This window comes from Taudactylus pleione, unplaced genomic scaffold, assembly GCF_031769625.1.
Source record: "Taudactylus pleione unplaced genomic scaffold, aTauple2 ptg000393l, whole genome shotgun sequence".
Lineage (NCBI taxonomy): Eukaryota > Metazoa > Chordata > Amphibia > Anura > Myobatrachidae > Taudactylus > Taudactylus pleione.
The window spans coordinates 2,766,933-2,786,573 of NW_028284794.1; the positions used below are offsets into that span (position 1 = coordinate 2,766,933).

Consider the following 19,641-nt stretch of genomic DNA (forward strand, 5'->3'; position numbering starts at 1 on the left):
TGCTCTGCCAAACCTGGGAGATCTGGACATTCCACATTCACTTCATGTGGAACTATGCTGACCCTGTCACACTTCATAATCATATTACACATCTACATGAACAGGTACAATTTAATATTTCATGATTTCAAAGGCACAGTGCAAAAAAATATATAACCACTGACATATGAATTAACTCATACTCATTAATTTATTTGCCATGACCATTTCCACTAATTATGTATATGGAGCTCCTACACTCTATCTCCAATGCAATTTATGTTTGTTTTTAAAGAGTATGCATTACCTAGGTATTAGACTTCTGGGTGTTCCCTTTGCCCAGGAGGTTCTCACGAGTGTTGAGATCAGCTCTAAATAATATAATATAGCACTTAGGAAAGAAAAAAGAACTTAGGATCCCAGCACTAGAAGAAATAATTCCAAACACCTCGACGGCCACCATGAACTTGCCCCGAGTGCTGAGATAAGCGGGGATGAAGGAGATCCAGACACTCAAGAAGATCAACATGGAGAAGGTGATCCACTTGGCTTCGTTGAAGCTGTCTGGCAAGTTCCTGGCCAGGAACGCAACAAGGAAACTGACACAGGCTAGAAAGGCCATGTATCCCAGCATCCACCAGAGCAGGGTGGCTGAGCATTCATTGCATTGATAGATGATGACACCAGGCATTATCTTGTTGTTCTTCTCTGGGAACGGAGGACAGGACAGAATCCAGTAGACAGAAATAAAAAGCTGGATGAAGGTGCAGATGGAGACATTCAAAGCAGGAACCTTTGGTCCCAGCCATTTTCTCATGTTGCTTCCTGGTTTAGTTGCCCGGAAAGCTATGACAACCATAAGAGTTTTAGCAAAGATGCACGAAACGCAAAGAACAAATATAACGCCAAAAGCTCCTTGACGGAAGAGACAGGTGAATTTTTGAGGTTCTCCAATGAAAAGTAGAGAGCAGAGGAAACTTAAACCTAGTGAGGCAAGGAGTAAATAGGTGAGATCACTATTATTGGCTTTGACAATGGCTGTGTCTTTGTACTTTACAAAGACACACAAGATACTTGTAGTGGTAAAGAAGCAGAAGATAGAGGTAGAAGTCAAGGTTATTCCAAGGGGTTCCCAGTAGGACAGGAACTCTATGGCCTTAGGGATGCACTTTGTTTTATTTTCATTGGGCCATGTGTCGGGGCTACATAGAACACAGTTGCTGGAATCTGGAAGACAAAATAGATATTGCTCAGAGTTCATTTTATTCAAGCTACAGATAGCCTACTGTAAAAATACTTCTCAGAAGATGTCCTTATATTTCACCAGGTTCAACCTTAAAAATAGCAGAGCCAACATTCATCTCAATTGTAAACTGTCACAGGCAGTGTCCATTCTATCTTATGTGTCTTGTCCTGCCTACCTTGTACAGCCCTAATATCATACCTTATGATGTACCGTATCTTCTGCTTGTACGGCCCTGATGCCATATCTTCTGCAGGATCTTCTGCTGTTTGTTCACTCACATGCATATAATTCATACTTGTATTTCTACTACTGTAGCTGTAATTGCTTGCTCATGTGCTATTTATTATAAAGGTTAGTATGCTTATACCTATTCATATACCCACTAACATGTCCATTGTAGTCATATGATTTTTATGTATTTCACATCTATAAGAATGTCTGTGGCAAAATCTGTGGCACTTTAAAAATAAATGATGAATATAATGATCACGCCTGTGAAATACAGCTATTTGAAGTCTTACTGAGTAATAGTTGCCTAACTGAAATTTTTTATATATTCCGCACTTGAAAAACAAATCTAAAGGCTCACATGGAGACCTTTGTGGATACTAGAATCAAGGAATAAAGAGGATCCTCTTACCATTATATGTACAAATAAGGCCACAGACATTGGTGTTGGCCAACATTTTTCTCTTGTGTGTGTACAGGGAAAATGCTGTTTTATGTCTTTCAAGAAACATTTCTGTTACATTCAGGAAGGTGCAAATGGAAGAAAAAGTCAAAATATCTAGATTTAAGGAAAGGCAACATATCCTAAGGCTAGTGGTGGCTTCTGCAAGCCACCTCCTTTCTTCTAAGCAGGTTTCGTTCGTAATTTAACGCAGAACTAATAGTGCCAAGAACAGTACATTTTGCACTTATTATAAGTGTAATTTTATGTTTTGAAGTTAAACCCACAAAATATACCCCTATATCTAGGAGTTACACAGAGGATGGGTCGCACCTTAGGATCAGCCACAAACTACTTTTTATTTACTTGCACAAGTTGCAGAATGTTCTTATTTTGCATCTTTTTTGTTTTGATAGAAGATATGAATGAGGTAGAAGTTGGGTTCGTCAAGCTCTAGATCAGTGGGAGGTGAGGTGGGAGCACAAAAAAGTGACCCATTAGAAAATGGGGTAAACATGAAAAATCAGTAGATATACCTATTTGGTTGGAAATTTCCCCCTCTGAACATGGAATGCAGCCAAAACAACAAATGGGTTGTCCCTTCAGAGAAGCCTTCCGAAATCCAGGCGAGCAGCTGTTACTACACACGGAGATAGGGATCTGGAGATGGAAATCAGATCTATCATTTATCAGTCATCATCTACCATGTCAGAGGCTAAATTGTCCTCCATGTTTTATATTTCTCTGCATCTGATGGACATCATACCTCTTGGACTCCAGTGATCCACTTGATGGCAGTAATATTGATGTTCAACTCATTCTCTTGGTGCTCAAGTATTTTGTAGTGTCCGACCTTCACAAACGCAATGGTGCCATCTGAGTTCCACTGCCAGTTCAGAAGATCATAGTTGGTGGGTGGGTTTCCATTGGAATCGAAGAACATTTCTTCTCCCATCCGATTTTTGAAGTAGACACTCTTCAGATGGTGAAAGATCTACAAGAACAATGAATAAGTTGTATATTGTCATCTTTCTCACGTCCCACCACTAAGATATGGAGAAAAGCATAGGGGGAATTCACCCGAGTCCATAAGACAATACAGAGATACAGTATAAAGTCTTTCTTTGGCCAAACTAAACCTTGTTATAGTGATTTAGGCACGCAAAGAGATGAATAAAAAAACATAATCTAGAGGTACAGTATATGGTAATCCTCCATGATCTATCCAGCCATCATCAAACATGTTTTAAGACAGAACTTGGCAACTTTCCTCTGTCCCCCAACCCTCTAAACAAAAAATAGTTGCAATCTCACCTTGACTCACCTAATAGTTACGCAGTTATATGAGGTAACAACATATGGCTCTTTGTAGATCATCGCCAATATGGCTCCTTTTGTTAATTTTGCATTAAAGTGCAAAATAATTACTTAGGAAATCAGACACTTGCTTTTAATTGTCATTATTTGAACTAGACGGATAAAAGCTTAATGCTGGTTGGTTACTGTAGTTCAGTGAGAATATTGCATCTAAATCATACATGCCAACTCTACTGCAATTTTCAGCAAACCTCTATGACAGGAGATACAGTATGGCTGCTCATTAAGGCACAATTACTCTATCTACAAAATGATGGCCCACTCATGGTGACGTAATATGAATTGCGCAACGGCGAAAGCCTTTGATAACTCATATGCAGTAAGGCAAGTCACGCCATTGAGAATCAGTGGGTGTGGCATGATGATGCAATTCTCGCCACCCCGATTTTAAATGTAATTTTGTCTCTACATGGCCATCTGCTGGTCATAAGTGGTAAAACACAAATTGGGTTCTTTGTTGAAGTTTTTGGGGTTTTCATAGCTGCTGATTTGCAGAGGTTTTGCCTGAGGAATTTATAATAGCCATAATAAAAAATGCATTGGTTTTCTGACTATAAGTTGAGGATTTTTTTTTAATTTGCAATAATGTCTTACAATTTTCCTAATAACCCCTTAAGACTTGTATTTGGTGAAAATTGTGTCACAAATTATTTCAAATAAATGGTAAAAGGGGCTGAAGAGGGAAAGGTGACAACAAATGCACACATACGCCAGCTGCACTGATAGGTAAGCACCAGACACGTGCGGAAGCCAGTGTTAGCGCTAGTGCCACTACCACTCACTAGCCCCCCCTTGGGTTGAGACACTCTCCTGCCCCAGACAGTGCTCCCCAACCACATCCTGCACCACATATACTGTATCTGCTGACTATGACGCCTTTATGCCCCACCATACCAATCAAACAAAATCAAAGAAAAATTGATTTTACCCGCTACAAATGCATTTATTAATCTCAACCAAATACAAAACTAATCTATTTAGCAATGGCCCTCATTCAGAGCCACTCGCTATTTGCGGTCGTTCGTTCTAAAACAAGGGGTGGCTATTCAAATGAACCGTTCGCTGTTTGAGGTCTGTTCACGCCTGTATGTCTGAACGAGCGAACAAAACTTGCGTTCGTTTTTTGAAAAAATACGCCCCCTGGCCGCTCGCATCCTACGTCATGTCCGCTATTTATTAGATTAATCGAGTACATCAACCAGGGTATGAACTGCTCGCTATTCTTGGGGCTGGTGTTTGCTACCACAATTTTGCGAGCTGTTCTGGCTCTAAAATAACCCAGTGACGTGGTCAATGACGCTGCTGTTTTAAATATGCACACCCATAAAACGCCCGTTTTGACCTTTAAGCACGCCTGCGATCGGATCTCCACCCCCCGTTTTCAAGCACCTTCCCCTGTTACCACCCACATACGCCTCTTTCTGTCACTCAAATTATCAGGCATTCGCTATTTTGCGAGCACATGAATTTCGGCCGCACTGAGTTGTTCGCGCATGCGTATAACGATCCGTATGCATGCGCAGTTGGGCAAACATCGCTCGGAGCGAACGAGCAGCGACTTGCGTCCGGCTCTGAATCAGGGCCAATGTCCCTAATATATTTCAGTTTACGATTCTCACTTCTTGATTTAATTGCTTAATTTGTATAACATTTCCTATAGAACACCTGCTTTTTTTAATATGTAGTTTAATTCTTCCAGCAACATAAAACTATATTTGTTGAAACCAGAAGAAGCAGCTAAGAGAGAGCTTCTCCAACCAGCAAAGCCACAGAAATCTCTCTGTGTCCTCCTCATGTTACATTTGCATAGTTGGGAATATTTACTAAAGTGCAGGATTTTAGAAGTGGATTCTAGCTATTATCTTCTAGAAAGTGCTAGATAAATGATACGTGGAATCTGATTGGTTGCAATGGGCAACATCTACACTTATAAAAATTTGCACTTTAGTAAATATACGCCTAGATGTTGGGTGTCTAGGCTGTCCTACATGGGAATCGGTATGATTTACCGCCGGCTGCATGGTTCAAATCCCGACAGCGGCTGCCCGACAGCGGAGGAAATCCCGATCGTCCTAAGGTAAGTATAAACTAATCTAATTCCCCCCCTAACCTTAACCCTCCCTATGGGGTGCCTAACCCTAACCTCCCCCCCAAGTGCCTAAACCTAACCCCCTCTTCCCCGCCACCTAAACCTAAGTGCCCCGAGGGGTGCCTAACCCTAACCTCCCCCCTCGGGGGTGCCTAACCTTCCCTCCTCCTAGCCTAACCCTAACCTCCAGGGGGGTGCCTAACTCTAACCCTCCCTTCCCCTAGCCTAAACCTGAGGTGCCTAACACTAAGTCCCCCACCCCTCGGGAACCCTAAACCTAACCCTGCCCCCCGCGGCTGTCCGCACCCGGCACCCGGCTTACCTTTGTTCCGTATGCCGGGTGTCGGGCTCCCGGCGTAGGTCTAAAAACAGGTCTAGGGATATCGATGCCTGTCATTAGTGCCTTGCTGGGAATAAGCAGGCAGGAAGCCGGCGGTTGGGATTACGTCTGTCGGCTTCCCGACTGATTCCCCCTACATGTAATACTATCGTAAAGAATGGTTTGCCCATATCCAAGGCTAATTGTCCCAGGATGCAAGGAGAGAATCTCATCTCAGGTGACTCCATCATAGGAACAAACCTGGTAGGCTCTTACCTGGACCCCAACATGCCGCTGATCACCTCCCCCACTCCCTACTGTTTTTCTAAGAAAATTAATCACTTCATTGAGATGACAAGTACATATTCCAATGCTACTAAACAAAACAAAACTAAAATGGAAGATGCTCAAACAATTAATAAGTAAGAGCAGGTTGAAAGGGGATGTGGTTAACTTACCGCCGCCTGGAATGCCACCCGTCGGAATCCTGACGGAAGTCTGACCTGGTACTAAAGATAGGTGTCTAAATCCCGATGCCAATCTTTAGCCAGATGCAGAAATCCCAAAAGCCGGCATCCCAAACGAAGGTAAGTGGGGACTGTTAGCTGGTAGCCGCAAGGGGGAGGGTTCATTTTAGGCACCCCCGGGGAGACTTAGGGTTAGGCCCCCCCCGTGTTGGTTTAGGCTAGGGTATAGGAAGGGTGGGTTAGGGTTAGGCACCACTGGGGGGAGGTCAGGGTTAAGCAACCCCCCAGGAGGGTTCAGTCTAGGGTGCGAGAAGGAGGGGTTAGGCACCACTGGGGGGAGGTTAGGGTTAGGCACCACCAGGGGAGGTTAGGGTTAGGCACCCCCCTGGGGGGTTTCGGTTTAGAGTGCGGGAAGGGGGGATTAGGGTTATGCACCAAAAGGGGAAGGTCAGGGTTAGGCACCCCCCTGGGAGGGTTAGCTTTAGGGTGCGGGAAGGGGGGGTTAGGGTTAGTCCCCCCAATTTAGGGTTAGGCACCACCAAGGGGCTGATTAGGGTATTCACCACTAAGGGAGGGTTAGGGGGGGAAGGGGGGAGAATTAGGGTATTTACCAGCCCCAGTCGGGATCTCCACTGTTTGGGCTTCCGGTGACGGTATTACGTCTGCCGAGGAACACATCCGGTGGCGTTACATACCGATTCCGGTTGAAAGGAAAGGGTTATGCAGCAAATCCTTCAGTACACTGCTAACATCCAGTAAATTACTACATGTTATTTTTATATAAAATATCAATTCAAGATAAGCGTTTGCCACATGTTCCGCTAACAAGATGGTTCATAAACGCTAAACAATGAGAGTCCCATATTGCTTCATATATTAATGTGTTTTTAAACTGGAGCAAAGTTATCCGGAGGAACCAGAACAAAATGCAGAAAGTACTAAGACAGCACTCATTAGCAGCTCCTGATCCCATTCAGGCCTCACTGTTTAGGGTTAGGACCATTCCATACCTACCAACATTAGAGGGGAGCATCTCGGGACAGGGAGTGCAACCATGTTTGGGGTCCAGGGTTTGCATAGCGCTACCACCGCCATTCAACTGCCAGACATACCGGTGGCAGGTTATTGCTATACAGTAGGGAATGGACAGACTTCCCTAGTTGCCCAGCAGCAGGACAGAGGGCCTGATTCAGAGATGGACGCAATGGCAAATATGCGCGGTAATCGAGCGACTGCTTGCCATCAGGCATGGGTATAAGCCACACTGCTCGTGCACAGCGGTCGCACTGCGATTACGGATGCGCAGAGGAACCCATCGCAAAGTGAGTAACAGGCTGTCAATAGTTTGGGGGTGGTAATGGGGAGTGGTCGGAAAAACGCAGGCCTGTCTGACAGTCTGAACGCCGTTCCATGGGCATAAATAACTTAGCCCATGCGATCTTCTGCACAGCTCTGCGTGTCAGGAGAGCTGCCAAGGCTGCAGCCGGTAAGACCTGCTGTAAAGGTCAGATGGCCGCTCGATGTGTGCCGATGTTACAGATATTTACGCAGATAAGTGCCGTGGTGGGCATGTGAGAAGGCAGCGGTGCGCTTTGGCACGCATTAGCATCATTTTGCCGGTGTGATCACATTAGCGCCCATTTCTGAATCAGGCCCAGAACCCTCAAATTGGGACTCTGTACTGATGCATGTGATTTATGACCAGGGCCGGCTCCAGGGGTCGGAGCACCCTGTGCCGGCTCTCTGAAATGCGGCCGAAAATGAGGGCGTGGTCTAATTACCATAGGTCATGCCTCCTCAGTGACGTTATTTGGAGGCGTGCCCGCACGGCACGCCTCCAAACAATGTCAGGCTGGGGGGGAGCCTCACTAGCTGGGCTTCCCCCAGCCCTCTCCCATCACTGAATGGATGTCGCGTGCATGCGCGCAACATCCATTCAGACTCCGGGGTCCGGCACCTCTGCACAGCTGTGGCTGTGGGGGTCCCCAACCGCCCGATTTGACCACCCACGGTCCACTTTGACCCACGGGTGGAACAATGGGATAGTACTGTCCTGCTGAAATCTGGATCCTGGGGAGGGGTGCGCCCTCTATGGGTGGCGCCCCTGTGTGACCGCACTGGTTAAACACCCCTAGAGCTGGCCCTGTTTATGACCATACTATCAGGACCAGCAATGTGATGAGCTTCATTGCTTATCATATATTGCCAAATACAAATGAAACAGCCAGTCAACTGACCCAATCCCCCTTCATCTCTACTATGACCCATGCCCTGCCGAAATTTAACGTGGAGCCTTGGCCCATAGCACTCAATTAGTATGTTTCTGTACAAATCCTGGCACACCATGTATGCAATGCAGTAAGTCTGCCTGGGGGAGGAGGAGAACACAGGAGGTATAGGTGGGGGTGGGCTGGAGTCACACATACAAATGAAATATGCAGTATGCACCCAGCCTACCTCACAAGGGTGCTACCTACCGTATCCCTGATGGTGGCTGCCTTGTCAATAGCTGGATCTGCAAACTGCCAATTTGCTGTTGACTGGTCATTATATAATTTTGTATTGTATAATTATGTATTATTGGCTGGTTGTTGTCTATGCATTGTTCAATATTGTTTAATATTGTTAAGTGTGCTCTAAATTCTCCCCTATGTAGAGCGCTGAGGACAATTTCTGGTGGATTACAAATATAAGGTAATAGAAAGAGTCTAGCTTAACAAATTATTACAAAAATAGCTGTTCAAGATATCCACGGTCAGTCAATAAACCTAACTTCACCTGTAGATTTGTTTTTGTTTTTTTCACAGTTCCCAAATGTATTTCCATATCAGCTGGCACCACCCGGACTATTACCCAAACCAACATCTACTTAGAAATCTTGCAGAGCCAAAACATATTGAGAAATTAGAAAATGCAATAGAATTGCATTCATTTTGGTGAAATACTCCTTTAGAAGTTTGTAAGGAACAAAGCTACTGTATCTAGTTACATGTAAGCATTATCTAACAGGGACATGATTCTCATCCATTACTGACATCGCTCCTGATAGGTGGATTGGAAAGGAAATGTATTACCTGCCATGGCTTGATGTTGGTGAGGTCCACGCATTTTCCAGGTATGGTGACCTCCTGGTGGAATGCACAAGAGAATATTAGGTTATGGAGGGCATTAGCCACAGCATACACCGCATTATATATTAAATACTGAACCCTGAGATCCAAGTGATTATTGTCATATTTTTTGGTAATGAATCCTTCCAACTTCTCCTCTCCTGTGCACCACACCATTTTGTTCCCTCGGTCAGCACTCGCATTCGTCCAGCTGCAGCCAATAATAATCTCCCAGAAGGTGTTTATGAAGATGTCCTGAGGGGGTGAAGTGGATGGATGGATACCCATTAGAAATTCTTTAAACCCCGGCATTTCCACTTCGTGCAATGAAAAGCCCAGTGTTCCAACCATTGTATGACTAAACCTTGTGATGGAGAGCAATGGAGAGGTTGACCACCCATTACTGGACAGCCATATTCGTTCCACATCCTTTCTCTCTAAGAACAGCTCTATTAACTGGTTGATTTGTGGATCCCTAGAGAACACTATGACAACCTTGGCTGATGATTGAACAATAATGTTGGCTATAGACTGAATTTTCTTCAAAGAGGTCCCTTGACCAAAAGTCTCATGGTAAGCAATGCACACCCCGATGTTCTGGAGTTCTTCTTTGAGGATCTGGGAGCCCAGGATGCCATAATCATTGTTGAGTGAAAGCAATCCAACCCATTTCCAGCCCATGGTGAAGACCAGCTTAGCTAAGGCCCGAGACTGTTTATCGTCACTAGGAGCAGTGCGGAAGAATGATGGGTATAAGAGGCGATTACTCAGCGAGGCTACAGAGGCGGCATAACTGACCTACAATGAAATAGGCAAACACTAGTTTGAATAGAAGAAAGAAATGTAGGGTATAGTAAGTGAAACAAAAGGAAATGCTCAGATAAAGGGAAATTTGGCACAAAAAGGAACACAGAGGGGTGGATGAGTTGAATATTCACCGATTTGCCTTGTTTGCAGAGTGAGTCTTAAAACTTAGTGGATGTAAGATAGGGCAATGCTGAGTTATATGAATCTCAATCGCTTCCCCCATGACTGAAGAGGTGGAACTGGACTGTATGGAGCATTCCCACAAAGGCAAAGGTCAGCAAAGGTGTATCAACAAATTTAAGTATAGGGTGTGACTAAGTGCAGGATAATTACTAGCAGTGAATGAAGCACACATACAGTGTAGGGGGTTGGACACAAAGTGAGATGCATACAACTAGATTGCATAGATGCATTTTTTGGGAAACTACATATACCTGATTTTCGTTCAACTCTTTGCCAGACCCAGAAATGCAAAATAATCCTTATGATAATTTTTTATGAGAAGTCAGTATAGAATGTAATGGAAATTGTGCAAACCAAGCAGAATACTGGCCCAGAGATACATGAGGAAAAAATGAGATCTAAGAAAATGTGGAAGCGTGGTAAAGCAAAACTGCAAACATTAATTGTAAATTTATATCAGCAAAGCAAGGACCTTATAATATATTGGCTGTACAGCAAGCAGTCAAATTATATTACAAAACTAGCAGTGGCTATTGCTTTAATCTAGAGTTCAAAAGAATATACACAAAATACATTTCATAATGTCTATTATGCCCGTTCAAACTAATTGCCTATAATGAGTCCTTAATAAATAGACATAGCTAAGATGAGAATATTTGTGGTATTGAACGATAGCTTTATTTTTATGGCAAAACAATTTACAAATGGTCCCATGATTGATTAAACTAAAAATATATTTTTAAATATTTTTATGGCATATTTGCCTACTTTTTGGACTTCCCTAAAGGAGATGCTGGAGGAGGAGGTACAAGGGGCAACTGTAGGGGATGACATGATGACATGATTCGTGCCATCATTTGTGCATAGGGTACATGGGCCATTAATTATTAGAGATGTGCCTGGACCCCTGTGTTTTGGTTTTGGGAAAATCACCCTCAAATTATATGGTTTTGGCTATGGCAATACCAACCTCAAGCATTTTGGTTCAGATTTGGCTTTGGATTGCATTAAAATTGATAAAAATAGCTAACATCATGTAATTTAGACCTGTTTACATGCAATCTAAAACCAGTCCAAGTTCCGAACTTACAGTAGACCCGAGCCGGGACTCAGTTCTACTCCGAACTCTAAAAGTGATCCAAGCTGGGACTCGATTCGTCGTGGAACCGAACATCTCTATTAATTATGTGATTTGTGGTAAATAGTAAATCGGGTGGGATCCTGGGGCTGGTCTACACTAGCAGCTATCCAGATGAACTCTCCAAATTTCATGAGTTCCCCAGGCATTCTTGAAGAGTAGGAAATATGATTTACAGTCACAAAAATAGATTAGAATATACTTGTTTCATAAGTTACTTTCATTTTATGCCTAAAAACTTTTCAATAACTTTGTTCTGCAATTCAAAACTCTTTTTCTCTTGGCAATGGTAAGACAGGATCCGCTAAAGATAAGTGCCCCAATCATACAGTGATAGTCCAGTCAGTGGGTGCAGCACTGGTTTAAAGAGCCGCTCAATACATTGAATGTAGACATTTGGTTGACATTATTGAGCCCTTACATGGGTAAAACAGCACTGGCCCATGTCATGTTCTCTTCCCTGGATACAGCTTTGCCTTAAAGGACTGTTTGGAAAATTTAGTTCCTAGAGGTATGTTCTGAATTGGACAGCTATTTGCTCCAATACATTTTTAGAATGAGCAATGTCACAAAAGTGGACTAAGCCTCTTTTTGTAGGTGCATATGAAAGACAGATTGACAGATATAATGGGTAATTGTAAAAAGGCATAACAAGTTTGTAGTGGAAAAGCTGATTTCGCATCAGCATGGGCATAACTCCACATGATATTGTGTTGGTATAAACATGTAACTTTCCCTTGTAAATTGGTATGTAGCATCCTTTGTATGTTGATAGGTGACAAAACTCCTCTGAATTAGTCCATTGGGCAACAGAGGTTGTAAGAAGGTCTGTTTCCTGCATTAGCCATAATTATGTCCAATTGTATATGGCATATAGTATAAGAAAAATGTCTATGGAAATTACAGGACATCTGGCCAGGCCCTTGATAAACAGTCAGTAAGAGCTATGTTCTGTTTAGGGACAGAGATCAAAGAATGGTTGTTTATACAGAGAGACATTTAGTCTACAGATGTGTATATTCCCTCATCTAATCAGTGGGCACGTTTATTGTCTTAAGTCTATGTTCCCAAACTTAACAGAGAGATGAAAGTATAATGAAAGAACCCCTGCTCAGGAGGCCGGGAAACCCTGAAGCTTCAGACAGCTGGACAATCCACTCAGAGCTGACAAGGGTTAAAATCACCCCAGGGAGGTGGGTGAGGGGTATGCCTGTAGAAGTTGGCATAAATATGTGAATCAACCCTAGTTTGTCATTCATTCTCTGTGAGGCTATCAAAGGATGCAGATGTTCCAGACTTTGCCATGGGGACGGCCTCATCCCAGAACCACCTAAGTCAACGTGGCCTGAGTAGTTTGTTTCTCCAATTTGTTATTTTATTTTTTATTTTTCAGGAAATTGTAGTCCTGTGTGATTCTCTTTAACATTATTATATTCTTTGTAACTTTTTGTAAATAAGCTTTGAAGATATTCTTGAATGAAACATTAATTCTAGTTCTGGATCTGTGTTTTTATGACCCAAGGCCTCATATGGCTCATGTCACCTATTTTTACTAAGTATTGATAATTGTGTATGCAGGTGAGAGCAGAAGCTCACCTTATGCTTTAGCATTACAGTTTTCTTCTGCTGGTGGCAGTTACCAGGTTTAGTTATCCACCCGTGCAGGGGTAACCTATAAAAGTCACGGGCAGCGATTCTCAGATTGGCGTATCTGGAGGGTCAGCTATGCAGGACAATGACAATTGGTGGCAGTGGTGGGATAATAATTGTTTTTTTTATAAAAACTGAAGTTAAGGACAGTGTACTCTGAGAGAGGAACCCAATTTCACCAGATGTCAGAACTCAAAGCTTATATTCATAAAAGGTCACACTGTGAAATCAATTTCTGATTCCCCACCCCTGTTCTCTTATTTTTATTTTAGCTAACAAAGGCTGTAAAATACAAAGACCTCAAGAAGGAAGAGCTTGAGGTGTGGTGCAGACAGAAGGGTCTGCCCAGTGAGCACCAAACCAGGCAACAGATGATCAGACCCACAGCAGGGACCTGGTGGGGATCAGAAGGATCCCATGTCTGTTGCTGAGGAACAGATGGCACTGGACATTACGGGGCCCACTCATCATAGATCGGACTCCTCTAATAACTCCAGTGGGACCTCTGCCTTGGATTTATATCTGCAGTCGGCCCTTAAGTATGTGAAAGAGCCCAACCCAGCTATGGTACTGCAACTTATGGAGCAGTTCAATGCTAAGGAGGCCAGAGAGGCTGCAGAGCGTAAGTCAGCTATGGAACTGGAAGTGGCTGCCATGGCAAGAAATGCTGCTGAAAGCAGAGCTGCCATGGACCTGGAGGCTGCAGAGTGTAAAGCTGCCATGGACCTGGAGGCTGCAGAGCATAAAGCTGCCATGGACCTGGAGGCTGCAGAGCATAAGCTGCCATGGACCTGGAGGCTGTGGAGCATAAAACGGCTCTGGACCAAGAGGAAAAGGAGGCTGATCGCAGGCTCCAGTTGGAGTTAGCTAAACGCCCACCAGCCTGTGGCCAGTGACGTGAATACCCATTGGCCACATCGAGTTCAATTTCCGGTAATGGAATAGAATGGTGTAGTGGACACCTTTTTCAGAACTTTTGAAAAGACTTGCCATCAATTTCAATTCGACACGGATCTGGCCTAAGAGGGCGAGTGCTGGATGCATTCACCGACCTTTCACGGGAGATGGTTGGGAATTATGCTGAAATCAAAAAGGTGTTGTTGGCATGATTTAACTTTACCCTGGAAGCTTACAGGCAGAAGTTCAGAGGTCTAACACACAGTGCCTCTGATACTTATTCAGGACTGTCCGCAAAGCTATCAACCTTTCTGCAGCAATGGCTGGATGGAGTGCAGGTGACAGACTTTAAGGCATTAAAGGACCTCATTCTGCAGGAGCAATTCATCTCCATGTGCCCAGCACAAGTCAAGGAGTGAGTCCTGGATCGCAAACCCAAGATGACAAAAGTACGCTACTACCCAGACCACCACAGCAAAGATAAGCTGGGGAATCATCAGGCAACCCGCCTGGAAAGAGAAGTGACCAGGAGGAGCTGTCCCATTGCCTTCCACTGCAGCTGTGACTCCTGTTTCAGCACCAGTAAAGCGGGTGGAGGGGAAACCGGTTTGGGCCACGGGCTGCCAGTGTTTTTTATGTGATGATGCTGGGCACCTCCGTGCTAGTTGTCTGGTAAAGAAGAAGATGACACCCTCTCCTGCAGGGGCCTCACCAGCGAAACCTTTGCATGCCGTTTTGTATGCATGAGGGTCCCAGGAGGGCGCCAGTGAGAATCTTCAGGCCATGGTCATAGGAAAGCAGGTAACTGTGGGGCTACGTGACACCAGAGAAGATTTGACATTAGTGCATCCCACATTAGTGGATCCAGAGTACTTTATTCCCGGAAAGACAATTGCCGTACGCTGTGTTGTGGGAATCGACTCTGAAGTAGCCATGGCCCAGGTATACCTGGACTGGGGGATGGGCAGAGGTTGCCTGGAGGTGGGTGTGTTGCCCCATTTACCCACAAATGTGTTAATGGGACTGACCTAGGTCGTTTGAGAGCTACCTAGGCAACAGAACCTGATGTATCTAATACAATGTTGCCCACTAACCTCATTCCTCCCCAGGTGGCAAGTGATCCCAATAAAGTACCAATTTCTATGTGTAAGACGGTGCAATGATGCCATGTAATGATGAAAATGCTTGTGTTGATTTGCAGGTACCCAAGGACAATGCAGCAGGTCGGGTTAATGTGGTTAATTCTGATACTGTATTGTCTTGTGCCACTGTAGCCAGTAACTCTGCCAATGCATGCAACACTGTTGGGGAAAATATGCCTATGTGTAGGAGTGACCAAAGGGAGGCTGTATGTGTTAATCATATGTCTACTGAGGATGGTGCCATATGTGTGTGTGCTGTCACTACATGCTCTCAGAAAGCACAGTCCGGGTAAGAGCTGAGATACGCTGCAGCATCTCTGCCCCCTGACCCCCTTGTGACATGAATCCACACAGGGACAACACCCACCCACTGAGAGTGCATTAGGGAGTGTAGCATTTCAAGCAGAGCAGAGGACGGACTTTGGACAATTGATGTTACACTGTGTGCCTGCTATCTCTAAGTCTGTTGAACTATGTTACACTCACAATTATGTGGACTTATGCAAGGAACCGGATATAGTTTGGAATGATGTAGAAACCCCTAATAGTGGCATATGTAGTGAGGGTACTGGGTTAGAAGGTAAAACTGTTTTTCCCCTGCTTGGAGAGCATCTGGACTTGGAAGCAGGGCGAGGCATTAGGGAGGTGAGGCATTTGCCTACTAATGTTTTACTGGGGACAGGTCTTTTGGAAGTCTTTGAATGTTCAAGATGAATGTCCTTTTACCATGTTGTCGGCTAACACTACTTCTCCTCGGGTACCATTGGATGCTTGTCCATGCATGGGTAAAGATGCTAATGGGGATGATAATGGGTCTATGCTGAGAAATGGCCTGTTGAAACCACTATGCTGTACAGAACTTTCCTCTGATCTAGCAAATAATTCAGTGAATGTCTGTTGTATCGGTGGCAATGCTTGTGCTGGGGAAAATGTATCAGAGACAGGTAGTCAGATTATGAGCCAGGACTCAGGTGATGTGATGCTGAGGTAGGCGTCAGTGGCAACTGTAGTCACACAGTTTCAAAAGGCTTGTGAGGGAGACCTGTGTGACTTTGCAGATTCCCAACTGACCCCCCTATCTTGCCATAAACTCACTCACACACACAACAGCAGATCTCCACCCACCTCTGGAACCCTCAATGGAAAGCTTAGCCTTCAGATGGAAAGCATACAAACTGATCAGCTTCTCAGTGCAGCCGTCCATGACAAGCTGTACTATAAGGAAGATTATTTGTACAGGGAGAGGTCTGTTTCCAACATAGCACAGGGACAGGATAGGATTGGGTGTGAAAAGGATGTTGCCGTATGTCCCACTGTATGTGATAATACAGAACCTTCTCTTACCTGTGTTGCAGCCATCCCTAGAGGAATGAAAAGGAGTTTGTTAGCAGCCACGGGTGTACCAAAATTTGTGGCAACTGACACACTGCAGGTAGCATCCTTGCCCCTCAGAGTGGAGCTCATTAGACGGGTTACCGAGGGCAATGTGGGGCCTGGTATGGTAAGTCATGTTCTAGAATCTACTCTTGATGGTGTAGAGATTGCTAGTCTAAAAATTTGGACAGAGGAGTCTGGACCCCAAGACATAATGTCTAACCTTATGGTCAACAAGCTATGTCCCCATATGTGTCTGATGGGGCATTTAGGATTTCTGGAGTATCAGAAACAGCAGCTTGATGTCTTGTGCTGAGATGGTTTGAGGGAAGAGACTTGTCCAGCCCCCTGGAGCTGCTAGACAAGGGCATGAAGGTAATACTAGGGTGTTTCTGAGTCTCAGCCTGCACTTTGGAAACCCCCATCACCTGAGTCTGCAACCCAACAGAGTGATGACCACATTTTTAAAAATATGGTATCTGGACATGCTCTCCATCCTGGTATAAGTCCCAGAAAACTAGACAGGGACAATGTCTGTTCTTGGGTGCTATATCAAGGGAAGCGGTGAGCCTCAGTCCTGTGGAGACAAAACAGAGAGACGAAGGCACCAGGTTCTGGGTGGGCTACAGAAGACTATCCCTTGCCCAGGATGGATAAACTGTTAGATCAGCCCATCCTGGCATTGTAATGACAGCTGTCATAATACAGCATAGGAGACTGCGGCATGATGTGTCACTACTCCCATGCTGAACTTAAAGGGGAAGGTGTAGTGAAAAAGCTGATTTCGCATCAGCATGAGTATAACTACACATGATATTGTGTTCGTATAAACATGTACCGTGTTTCCCCGATAATAAGACCTACCCCGAAAATAAGCCCTAACCTTACTTTTCAAAAATGGCTCAAAATAAGCCCTACCCCGAAAATAAGCCCTAACAAAAAAAGAGGAAAAAAAATAATGGTAAGTAAAGAATTGTAAAGCAGGACTGAGGGCATGATGGGGATAAAAGCAGGACTGAGGGCATGATGCTGTCAATGTTAATTAAAATAAGCCCTACCCCGAAAATAAGCCCTATAGAGTTTTTTTGACCAAAAAAAAAAATAAGACAGTGTCTTATTATTGGGGAAACACGGTAACTTTCCATTGTAAATTTTTATGTAGCATCCTTTGTATGTGGATAAGTAACAAAACTCCTCTGAATTAGTCCCCTTTGAAGATGGGTAACAGAGATTGAAAGAAGGTCTGTTTCCCGCATTAGCCATAATTATGTCTAATTGTATATGGCATATAAGAAAATGTCTGTGGAAATTACAGGACATCTTGCCAGGCCTTTGATAAACAGTCATTAAGAGCCCTGTGTTCTATTTAGGGTCAGAGATCAAAGAATGGTTGTTTATACAGAGAGACATTCAGTCTACAGATATGTATATTCCCTCACCTAAACCTATGTTCCCAAACTTCACAGAGAGCTGAAGGTATAATGAAAGAACCCCTGCTCAGGTGGCCAGGGCACCCTGAAGCTTCAGACAGCTGGACAATCCACTCGGAGCTGACAAGGGTAAAAATCCCCCCTGGAAGGGGGGTGAGGGGGATGCCTGTAGAATTAGGCATAAATATGTGAATCAACCCTAGTTTGTTGTTCATTCTGTGTGAGGCTATCGAAGGATACAGATGTTACACAATTTGCCATTGGGACGGCCTCATCCCAGAACCACCTAAGCCAATGTGGTCTGAGTGGTTTGTTACTCCAAGTTGTTATTTTATTTTTATGGAAATTGTAATCCTGTGTGATTCCTTTATTATATTCATGTAACTTTTTGTAAATAAGCTTTGAAGGCCCCATATGGCTCATGTTACCTATTTTTACTAAGTATTGATAAATGTATATGCAGGTGAGAGCAAAAGCTCATCGTATGCTTTAGCATTACAGGATTCTTCTGCTGGTGGCAGTTACCAGGTTTAGTTAACCACAAGTGCTGAGGTAACCTGAGAAAGTCAAGGGCAGCGATTCTCTGATTGGCGTATCTGGAGGAGTGTGTAAACTCTTACGGGCAGGGCCTCTGCCCTCTTGGTCCTCCCTTGCACTATCCCTGTCAACAGTGCTATGCTCCATTGTCTCCTTCTCCAATTCAGGGACACTTACTCAGTTTTCTCACTAATAGCTTGGGTTCAGAATCACTAAGCACTGATTAGAATTGCTTCTATCTGCCCCTGCTAGCTTCAGCAAGTTGCCCAACCCCTGCGCATATAATCTGTCCCACCCAGTCTGTGTTGTGTTCATTGATATTTTTTCTCTACTTATGCTTTCATGTGCTGTTGCATTTTCCATATTGTATTTATGCTCTGATACCCTGTTGCTGTTTTCTCCGTATATCTGTGCACTGTGCTGCGTACACTTTGGGGCATCTTAATTGAATGGTAATTAAATTAACACACTTAAAATATATTGTTTAGCCAAATCACAGAAAATGGGCATTTTTTGCTAAAAGATGTGTGCACAGATATTAATTAATAATTACTAATTTCAGTTAACTGCTAAACTAAGAAAGTGAAATACCACAAATGACCAGACCTGTATTCATTATCTGGTTTGTTCTTTTTTAGTTGTGTGACCATAAGCAATAGAGAAAGACGTGTAATTCAATAATGTAGTATGCACCTGGGGATACCTGTAGACACCCAGTATAGTGGCCATTGCGATAGACAGGAGAGACAGCGGATCACCGATGATAGTAAGGGGCACTTTCCGATTACACTGGTAGTTCAGAGTAGGACGATCCCTTCCTGTCATGCAGGTAAGAGTCTCCCAGACAGCACGAGAGACATGTGCACAGGTATCAAAAATGTGGAATCCCAGGGAAATGTTAGGGAGCAGAAACTCATTGCCATTTATCTCCTTGATGGCATAAACCATTGCTTGGACATAGGTGTAGGATATAGTGCTGAATCTGTGAGATTTCAGGAGAGACGGGAGACACAAGAGACATTCTGAAATATATACCATACAATATCAGTATAATACTGTTAGCAATCAATAATGATACAAGATGGATGGATGGATGGACAGATGGATGGAGGGACAGATAGATGGATGGATGGACAGACGGTTAGGTAGATAGATAGATAGATAGATAGATAGATAGATAGATAGATAAAGTTTACAATCTAGAGGTGATATACATAAAGGGAAAA

At 43.9% G+C, this 19,641-nt stretch overlaps 1 protein-coding gene across 1 annotated transcript; it reads right to left on the reverse strand.

The window, feature by feature from the left end:
• Positions 1-203: 203 nt before the first annotated feature.
• Positions 204-19,363, reverse strand: LOC148506853 (extracellular calcium-sensing receptor-like). The gene is made up of 5 exons (XM_088446010.1): positions 19,109-19,363; positions 9,222-10,055; positions 2,662-2,889; positions 2,432-2,555; positions 204-1,206 (listed from the first exon to the last, which is right to left on the reverse strand). The coding sequence occupies exons 1-5, from the start codon at positions 19,361-19,363 to the stop codon at positions 287-289; spliced, it is 2,361 nt and encodes a 786-aa protein (XP_088302136.1). The 3' UTR covers positions 204-286.
• Positions 19,364-19,641: the final 278 nt, after the last annotated feature.